This window comes from Prenolepis imparis, unplaced genomic scaffold (genome assembly GCF_030444845.1).
Source record: "Prenolepis imparis isolate NDT839.2.m4 unplaced genomic scaffold, iyPreImpa1.0 SCAF_36, whole genome shotgun sequence".
Lineage (NCBI taxonomy): Eukaryota > Metazoa > Arthropoda > Insecta > Hymenoptera > Formicidae > Prenolepis > Prenolepis imparis.
The window spans coordinates 67,567-78,573 of record NW_028141194.1 but is presented as its reverse complement, the minus strand read 5'-3'; the positions used below and the strand labels follow the sequence as shown (position 1 = coordinate 78,573).

The window sequence follows — 11,007 nt, the reverse complement described above, 5'->3', positions numbered from 1 at the left end:
TTTTAAGTTACAGTACTAAAAATATCAGATTTAGTCTAATAATACTCATTTTAAAATCGTAAAAATGTCGAACAGAAAAATGTGTAAACTAAAAAAATATTTTTAAAATCATTTTTAGTGTCTGTTACATATACTATACACTTATACTACTATTACTTATACTACTTATACACTAATTATACATTCTTATACTATGTAAAATATTAATTTAACATATATATAATGAATACAAACGTGAAAATCAAGTTTCATAGTGCTAGCTTTTATTCTCGATATGTACCCCTTTGTACATAATCATATTGAAAGTCTACCTCTCCTATTGGAGAAACGAAATATTCACACAAAGCATCTCGTTGGGTGGTTGCCATTTGTGTGTTACCTTGCTCAACATCAACTATTACAGAATACATACTGTCGCCATCAGTTTCTTCTCTATACTCTTCAGTACCGTCTTTTTGTTTCTCATACATAATGAAGTTATGTAGACACACGGATGCTAATGTTATTTTGTCCGCTGTTTCGGGTAACATACAAATAGATTTATGAAAAACTTGCCAGCGATTGGCTAGAATGCCAAAGGAACTTTCAATTGTACGTCTCGCTCTAGAGTGTCTATAATTAAAAATTCTTTGAGCATTTGTCAAATTTACACCTAAATAAGGTTTCATCATTCTTGTTGTAAGTGGAAAGGCAGCGTCTCCTATAAAGAATCCTGGTATACTGATATGGGGATACTACCAGGAAGTCTGATATTATCTTTCGGCAAATTTAACCGATCATTCTCCAAATTTTTTCCAATAGCTGAAGCATCAAATATACCACCATCGCTGTTTCCTCCATAGGCACCTATGTCTACTAATTTAAATAAATATCGATGATCACAAATAGCCATCAATACAATACTAAAATATTTTTTGTAATTAAAATAGCAACTGCCAGAGTTTGGTGGACATTTTAATTTAATATGCTTTCCGTCTACTGCCCCAAAGCAATTAGGCATTTGCCATGTATTCCAATATCCGTCAACAATTGATTTCCACTCTTCTTCTGCTGGAACTTTCAGATACAAGGGACTCAAAGTATTAGAAATTATAGTGCAGACTTCTTTTATTATATTCCTTACTGTAGATTGACCGATTCGGAAAGAAAATGCTATTGAACTTATCGAATTCCCAGTCACAAGATATCTGTAAAGCAATAGAATTATTAAATGTATATTTATAATATCCAAACACAATATAACAAAATGATCAATATTCGATAGCTGATTAAATTTTTTATAACAAAATTGTGAAAATATTTTTTTAAATAGATAAATTTTATCATACAAATATAAATAGAAGAGTACAAACACCTCAGAGCAATGATGAGCCTTTCTTCTGCAATGAGAGCGCGCTTGCTCTTTTTGACAAGACAAGGTTGTACTAAACGTAATATCTTGTCAAATTGCAGCATTGACATTCTGCTGTACTCTAAGAACATACGTTTGTCCTTAAATTCTTTGAGCTCTTTAAATAAATTATAGTATTCCCCTTGGTGTAATCTATTCTGATTAATTGGTCTTATCCACCATCTTCTCTTATTTTTTTTTCTTTTTAATTTTATTTTTATTAAAATTATTATAGATAATAATAATAACATCAATTTCTTATTTTGATCCATTTTGCATGAACCACTTTATTTTTATCTGAAATTTATAAATATATAACATTAAAGTATCTCTGAAATAGAATTAGAGTAATATATATATGTAATTAGAATTATATGTAAATAATAATGAACATAATATTAAAAATAAAAAGATAAATATGGTTATTTGAAAATAAAAGAGGTTATATACTATATCTTAAAAATACTTGCGAAAATGGAATTATTATAACAAAATTATTAATATTAATAACATTATTAATTATCAAATTAATCATTTACAATTTTTTTTTTACTATCAAATATGTTATATACTCACCTCATATATGATGATGTTCTGTTCTGATCACACTTTTCCTACGTGACGTTCTTACGGTTACGATTTTTTATGTGCGTTGACTCAAGTTTAAGGTTACGTACGAGTTTAAGTTTAAGGTCAGTACTTAACGTAACGTAACGCTTACGGAAAAGCTTGTGCGGTGGCCCTAATGCTTAAATAGGCCATCAGTGGCAGCTTCGTGAACTTGGCCCCCCAATTTTGACTTTTTGAGTTTTTTTTTTTTTAATCGTTTGTAAGTCGTTTGTAGGTGATTGTTAGATTAATTAAAACGTTTGTTAGATTAGCCTCGCGCTGCAAAATAAAAAATAAAATTGACCGTAAAGTTAGCCCCCGGTTTTTTATTTTGATCCTATTTCAGTTTTGCAGAGGCTGAATCGATGCGGAATCGTTTGTTGGTCACGAATATGCTAATTAAAACGTTTGTTAGATCGTCGTTTCTTAAATAAAAGGAAAAAACGATATTTGATAATTTTCTAGGGAAATATCCGCAAAGTTAGCCCCCGGCTTTTAATTTCGATTATTTAAGTTTTGCAGAGGCTCAATCGATGCGGAATCGTTTGTTGGTCACGAATATGCTAATTAGAACGTTTGTTAGATCGTCGTTTCTTAAATAAAAGCAAAAAACGATATTTGATAATTTTCTAGGGAAATAACCGTGAAGTTAGCCCTCGGCTTTTAATTTCGATTATTTAAGTTTTGCAGAGGCTCAATCGATGCGGAATCGTTTGTTGGTCACGAATATGCTAATTAGAACGTTTGTTAGATCGTCGTTTCTTAAATAAAAGCAAAAAACGATATTTGATAATTTTCTAGGGAAATAACCGTGAAGTTAGCCCTCGGCTTTTAATTTAGATTATTTAAGTTTTGCAGAGGCTTAATCGATGCGGAATCGTTTGTTGGTCACGAATATGCTAATTAGAACGTTTGTTAGATCGTCGTTTTATAAATAAAAGCAAAAAACGATATTTGATAATTTTCTAGGAAAATAACCGTGAAGTTAGCCCTCGGCTTTTAATTTAGATTATTTAAGTTTTGCAGAGGCTTAATCGATGCGGAATCGTTTGTTGGTCACGAATATGCTAATTAGAACGTTTGTTAGATCGTCGTTTCTTAAATAAAAGCAAAAAACGATATTTCGCGACACGCGACGCGCGATATCCAATGAGCTTTTGCCAAACAGCTTTTTCGAGAAAGCTGTACGCTCATTGGATATCGCGCGTCGCATATCGCGAAATCGCGCTGGTCTGCAGACGCCATTAGGGTGCCGTCACATGGGGCGTAACTTGCGTAAGCGTAACCAGCGGATCGCCAATCACCGAGTTATTCCGATAGAGCTCGACGAAGGGCTCTATCGGAATAACTCGGTGATTGGCGATCCGCTGGTTACGCTTACGCAAGTTACGCCCCATGTGACGGCACGCTTACGCGGAAAATATCAGTCCATGTGAACGCACTCTTAGGGTCATTCCACAATAGGTTGCAAATGTTCTCGTTGCCAGTTGACAATTGTGGATTGACCAATCAGCTGATAAGTTGCTTTACCTTAGAGTGCGATCTCATGGACTGATATTTTCCGCGTACCGCGTAACCAATCAGAGCCGTAATAGAAAACGCGGAACGACTCTGATTGGTTACGCGGTACGCGTTATGGCTTCTGCAGACCAGCGCGATTAGCGACACGCGAAATATCGTTTTTTGCTTTTATTTAAGAAACGACGATATAACAAACGTTCTAATTAGCATATTCGTGACCAACAAACGATTCCGCATCGATTAAGCCTCTGCAAAACTTAAATAATCTAAATTAAAAGCCGAGGGCTAACTTCACGGTTATTTCCCTAGAAAATTATCAAATATCGTTTTTTGCTTTTATTTATAAAACGACGATCTAACAAACGTTCTAATTAGCATATTCGTGACCAACAAACGATTCCGCATCGATTAAGCCTCTGCAAAACTTAAATAATCTAAATTAAAAGCCGAGGGCTAACTTCACGGTTATTTCCCTAGAAAATTATCAAATATTGTTTTTTGCTTTTATTTATAAAACGACGATCTAACAAACGTTCTAATTAGCATATTCGTGACCAACAAACGATTCCGCATCGATTAAGCCTCTGCAAAACTTAAATAATCTAAATTAAAAGCCGAGGGCTAACTTCACGGTTATTTCCCTAGAAAATTAACAAATATCGTTTTTTGCTTTTATTTATAAAACGACGATCTAACAAACGTTCTAATTAGCATATTCGTGACCAACAAACGATTCCGCATCGATTGAGCCTCTGCAAAACTTAAATAATCGAAATTAAAAGCCGAGGGCTAACTTTGCGGATATTTCCCTAGAAAATTATCAAATATCGTTTTTTGCTTTTATTTAAGAAACGACGATCTAACAAACGTTCTAATTAGCATATTCGTGACCAACAAACGATTCCGCATCGATTCAGCCTCTGCAAAACTGAAATAGGATCAAAATAAAAAACCGGGGGCTAACTTTACGGTCAATTTTATTTTTTATTTTGCAGCGCGAGGCTAATCTAACAAACGTTTTAATTAATCTAACAATCACCTACAAACGACTTACAAACGATTAAAAAAAAAAAAAACTCAAAAAGTCAAAATTGGGGGGCCAAGTTCACGGAGCTATCAGTGGCGCTTCCGGGTTCTCAGGGCTAAAGTCACTAGATATACATATATCTAATGACTTTACTCAGGGCTAGTGATCCTCCAGGGAGTGATCGGAATAAGCGGTATCATTTTCTATTGGTCGGCGGCCATTTGTTTCAAAACCGGAAACAGAAAGAGAAAGAGCGAACGAGTAAGAGAGATAGAGGATAGAGTGAGAGTGTAAAATATGAAGAAGTTATACTTTCAACAGAAATTATATTTGATTTTATTATAAATTGTACAAATTGGTAAGTAATTATTAAAATAAGAATTTGAAGAAGCTTAATACTTTATTGAGAAAATATAAAGGAATATATAAGCTAGCTAAAGTCATAATAATATTTAATATTTAATATTTAATATTTATTTTTATTTTTAATATTTTTGAGGCTATTCAACTTTATGTAATCAATAAAGGAAATTTTAATCTTAACAAATTTTCTTTATTATTCTTTAACTTACTCTTTACAAACTATCTATTTATTTTTTCTTTTGTATTATTCCTAACTGAAATAAACTTCTGATATTACAATTTTATGTAATAATATTGTGTAATAACAAATTTTTTATTACATATTTTTTATTATGATCTAACCAAAGACTTTTAAGAAGTTTTAAATTAATAAAAGAAATGTATTTGTAAACTCACAAAATAAAATATTAAAGTAAAATATTTAATAATATTTTTGATAATATTTGTAATAAGTTTGTAAATAATTTTTTAATATTTTATTTTTATAAGAATAAGGCCCTGCGCACAATAGAGAAAATGTTAGGAATGATCGAATATCAAATATTAGGAATAGTAATTATTTTAAAGTGATAAAATCGAAAAGACTCTGATATACAAATACAAATTCGGATATAAAGGGCTATCAAAGGGATATCATTAGCCTTAGTTAACTAATAAGAGCTCTTTATATACGCGAATTTATATTTGTATATCAGTCTTTCCAATTGTATTATTTTAAAATAACTCCTATTCCTAATATTTAATATATTTATTCCTAACATTTCTTTATTGTGCGCAGGGCCTAAATTAGATAAAATATACACATTTGCATTGAAACACGTTTGAATTTTGCCGCTGAACATACCACTTCCGCTTTTGAAACAAATGGCGACGATTATTCCGATCACTCCCTGGAGGATCACTACTCAGGGCCGTCGCGTGACCCTGGCGATTCTCGGCCTTCACGATTAATTAATTTACCCTCCGTCGCTCTGCTCTTATCGCTTTTCCTCTGAAACGTTGGAAATGATCTTTGCACCTTACAGGCTTGTTCGGCCCTTCGTTTTTTACGGCTTCAAATGCTTCCCGGATCGAATTCCTTATCGATCCTAAATCTCCGGGTTTAATCGGAGTTCCGGACCCACGTGTCAGATTCAGCGCTGTAGCTCCGTGTTGGGACTCTCACGCTTCTCGCGTGCGAAGTTGATTTCTCTTATTGTCCACCTCTCTCACATCTGTATATAGCGGATTTTATTAAAATGCTTAATTTAATTTTATATACATACACATATATATATGTATATATATATGTGTATGTATATAACTGTATATATATATGTGTATACATATATATATATATACAGTGTTTTCCGTTATCTAGATAAAATTATCTAGATGTTCATCTAGATGTAATCATTGTTAATTTTATCTTTTATCTATATAATTAAAGCATGTGGCATCTTTATCTGTATCTCAGATAAGAAAAATAATATCTTTTATAAAACATCTAAGATAATAATGTAATCAGTGCACTAATTGTGAGTACAATTTTTTCCGCCTATTTGATTATATGATATCTGCAAGCCAGATATTGTAACTATATAGGAGGGAAAATGCTGACCTGAAAGTGACCCCAAGATCTGCGAAGAGAGAAAGATATATAGAGTCCTATTCGTCCTTTATGCGCGTGCGCTAAACTGGCAGACATATGGGCATGCGTTTGGAAACAACACATGCGCACAGAAGACGAATAGGAATCTATACCTTCCTCTCTTGTACAGATGTTGGCGACATTTTCAGACTAACATTTTCCCTCTATATCGCAATGGCACAATTGCATATATAATCGCATTGGTCTTGCCGAATTAACGTGTTACCGCTAATGCCAGATTGGAAACGAAAAAGCACATCATATTAGTATAATGGTATGTATTGTATATTATATATATATGGTCATTTTTGGTTCATAGATATTATTGCATTTGTAATAATTGTTTTGTTTCTATTTGTTTTTCAATTTGGTAGCTCCTACGAAAAGTGAAAATAGGATCTAACCTAAACATCTGCTCTACACCGCTTACACTAGAAACATATTTTATGAAGTCTTCAAGTAAGCATATATTTGAATATTTTTATATTTTACATTTTACTGTTAGTAGTATAATACACAATTACTTTTGGTTGAACAGAAAATAAAGAAAAAATTCTAACCTCTTCAAGTTCTCTGGAAACTATGGAAACTCTGAAAACTATGGAGATCGAAGTCAATAATAATACAAATGAAAACACGGATAGTACATTATCATCCTTACCTTCTCTATCATACATTTTAAGAGGAGAATTTTTTGAAATTACAAGTAAAAGCACGGACTCACGAATAATAGCTCAATGTAAAAATTGTCCTAAAACGATCAACGGTTCCAGAACATGTACTGGAAATTTTTTCAGTCATTATAATGTAAGTTACACATCTCTTTTATTTTTTATTTATAGTGTTTAGATTCTTAAATTTATTTAGACATTTATTAGAATTCTAAAAAATAATGTTTTATGTTGAATTTCTTTTATATTAAATTATTTTTATTGGTTTTTTTAGAGAGTGCATCCTCATTTAATGCAAAAAATTAAATTAAAAAGATTAGATAGTAAGAAAACTACAGATCAACAAAATATTCAAAGCATGGCATTTTTTGCAAGAGACAGATCCGTTTCTGTAAAACAGGTTTGTATAATTTTATATATAATATTTAATGCACTGATAATAATATACTAAATATACTGATAATAATATACTAACTATATATTGATAATATAATAAATAATAAATAATAAATATACTAAAAACTCTTCTAAAATAATATTTTCTTTCTCTTACAGATACACAAGTTAATTTTAAATTACATAATTGAAGAAATGCGTCCTCTCAACACTGTTTATAAACCGGCGTTTAGAAATTTAATTTGTGGGATAGCAAATAATACATCTAAAAACATTTTACCTGGTAAAAGTGCACTGTCCATTGAAATTAACAAATTATATAAAGAAAAAAAATGTGGACTAAAAGTATTATTGGAAAAACAAAATTATGTGTGTTTAACTTCTGACATTTGGTCGTGTAGAAACAGAAGTTATTTAGGAATGACTATTCATTTCATTTCAGAAACTTTAGAAAGAAAATCATATAGCTTAGCTTGTAAAAGAATTCGTTATAACCATACTTACGAAAATATTGCTTTAATCATGCATCATATATTAAAAGAATTCTCTTTAGATGTAGCTAAAGTTACTCACATAGTAACTGATAATGCCACAAATTTTGGCAAAGTCTTCAGATGTTTCGGTGTTACGAGATTTGAAAGTTCTGATCGAATTCAATTTAATGTAGAAGAAAATGATATAAATGATATGGAAGACTCGGATTCAGATATTGAGATTAACGAATTTAACAAAATTGCAAAAAATGGCATTCTTGATAATGATAATGCTTTTACTGATGAATTAAGTAATGAAATTATTTTACCTCCACAAATAACTTGTTGTAGTCATACATTAAATCTGATTACTACAACGGATTGTAAAAAAAATTTAGACAATCCTGGCAATGGAGCTTTGAAAAAGATGTATCGTTCTGCTTTTGCAAAACTAAGTGCTTTATGGAACTTATTGAGTCGTAGCACTGTAGCATCTGATATATGCTTCAAAGAATGCGGCTGTAAATTTCTTGTACCAATAATTACACGATGGAATTCACAATTTGATGCGATACAAAAACTCCTAACTCGTAAAACTAAACTAAATGCACTTTTTGAACAACTTAAACTCCAAAAATTAAGATTGGATGAAATTGAATTTTTAGAAGAATTTGTCATGATTATGTCTCCGTTAGCGACTAGTATTGATATTCTGCAAGGAGAAAAAATGTGTTTTTTAGGCTTAGTAGCGCCTACAATTATTATACTGAAACAAAAGTTTTCAAGTTTAACTCATTTATCATATTGCAAGCCATTGGTAGATGGAATAATAATAGCTTTAGAGAAGCGATTTAAACATATTTATGATTTTGACTGTTCTGATAGTAAATTATATATTATATCTGCTATCAGTTTACCTCGCTTTAAATTAAATTGGGTGCCAGAATGTCACATAGAGATGTGTAAAGAATTATTTTTGAAAGAAGTAGATACTTTTCATGCAGAAAATAGTTTTCGTGTTGAAAACAAATCAACATCTAGTAGTAGTGGAGAGGAAGATTTTTTTTATGATATCGACAAAAAAAGTGGAATGCATTGTTCGGTGCAGCCGATACTTAATAGTAACATCGAGGCGCTGTCATATTTAGAATCTAAAACCAAAGATTTAGATTCTCTTAATCAATACCCTAATGTAAAAAACGTTTTCTTGAAGTATAATACCACGTTACCATCATTCGCGCCAGTGGAGCGCCTTTTCAGTTGCGGGCAACAGATATTTGTACCTCGAAGAAATCGTTTGTCCGACAGTACATTTGAGAAACTACTGTTTTTAAAAAACAAAAACTTATAATTTAAGTATCTATAAACACCTTTATATATAAATTTATAACATATAATGTATTAATATTGAAATATATGCTTATTTTTCGTAGTTGTCATGATGAATGTATTATTTTTATATATCTTATGTAAATTGTTGCAAATATTATCTTAAAAGTATCTAGATAAAATATTTAACTAATTCATCTTTTATCTAGATATACTTAAACCGCAACTATCTTTATTTTATCTGAGATACATGCGCATATGTTTTATCTCATCTGTATCTAGATTATTTTAAATTATCTAAGCGCAACATATATATATATATATATATATATTTATGTTTACATTAAAGATTTTTGAAGATTTTCATTTATATTAGATTTTTATTAAATATAATAATAAAATTATCATATTTTTAATATCTTTAGTAATTTATATAATAACAATCATTAATTTAAAGATTAAATTAATAGATTTAATATCTTTAGTAATTATTTTAATGTACTCAGTACTGAGTTAATTTCATAAAAATAATAAATTAATATAAAATTTACCCCTCCTCTCTCTCTCTCTCTCTCTCTCTCTCTCTCTCTCTCTCTCTCTCTCTCTCTCTCTCCCTTCTTTCTTTCCTCTCAAATCAATCCTCTCAAATCAATTCCTTTTGAATTAATGGTTCCGTTTAAGAAAACAGAACCACCTTATATGTTGACCTCTAAATAATTTTGAAAATCTATCTGCAGAGACAAAATTCTAGGTCACGATATTATGTCCCTTTCGAAATTTATGAAACTTTTTTCCCAAAAACATTTTATTTTTAAGATAATCGACTGTATTACTTAAAATGAAACATCCTTATATTTTTCTTTTTATGTACAAATAGAAAAATTATAAAATAAACAAATAAATATCATGTTAATAAATTGTGCAGAAAAATTTCGTTAAAATTTTAATATAATTTTTTAAAGAGATAAAATTAATGAGATGGCACTACACAAATGCAACGAGAAAACAAATAAAAATATTCTATCTTACATTAGAAAAACTAATGGATAGGTACAATTGGTACAAATGTGTAAAGAAAGATTATCTTGAGAAATAACTGTAATTTTTTGTTTTATAAAATATATTTTTACATAAACTATATACGCGCGTTTGTCTATTTACTTATTGAACCACTTTTATATACCGAAAAATATTGTATTCTCGAAGAAATAGACTATACATATAAATAAACTATAAAATCCCTCTTAACAGATATCCTTAAATGTTTTTAGAATATTTTCTAAAAGTAAAGAAATATTCTTTGTTATATGGTCATATTGTTGCAGCAACATATACATATGTAGTGTTTATTATTGAATAATTTTTAGTTTATTAGAATAGAAGAAATAAAGTTAATAAATGACTCGAAAAAGAAAACTTGAGCAACTTAAGAGAAGTGTTGATAAGTAACGTGCAACATAATTTGAGTTCAAGATCCAGATTACGTGCCTCATGCTAGATCTATATCTATCTTTTTTTATAGTCTTTAAAAAAGTCTAAAAAAATAAAATGAAAAAAAAAAAGAAAAACGTCATTGTTTGAAATCACATCTGTGTGTC

The 11,007-nt window shown here is 30.2% G+C and overlaps 1 protein-coding gene across 2 annotated transcripts; it reads left to right on the top strand.

Annotated features, from left to right (window-relative positions):
• Positions 1-1,975: 1,975 nt before the first annotated feature.
• On the top strand, positions 1,976-9,517 carry LOC145946990 (uncharacterized). Of its 2 annotated transcripts, none has more exons than XM_083056749.1 (5): positions 1,976-2,082; positions 6,915-6,999; positions 7,079-7,347; positions 7,486-7,611; positions 7,767-9,517. In XM_083056749.1, exons 2-5 carry the CDS (start codon positions 6,987-6,989, stop codon positions 9,429-9,431), a joined length of 2,073 nt encoding a protein of 690 aa, XP_082912875.1. In that variant the 5' UTR covers positions 1,976-2,082; positions 6,915-6,986; the 3' UTR covers positions 9,432-9,517. The 2 variants fall into 2 exon arrangements, with proteins under 2 accessions (XP_082912875.1, XP_082912874.1); XM_083056748.1 differs by lacking the exon at positions 1,976-2,082 and adding an exon at positions 6,441-6,814.
• The last annotated feature ends 1,490 nt before the right edge of the window (positions 9,518-11,007 follow it).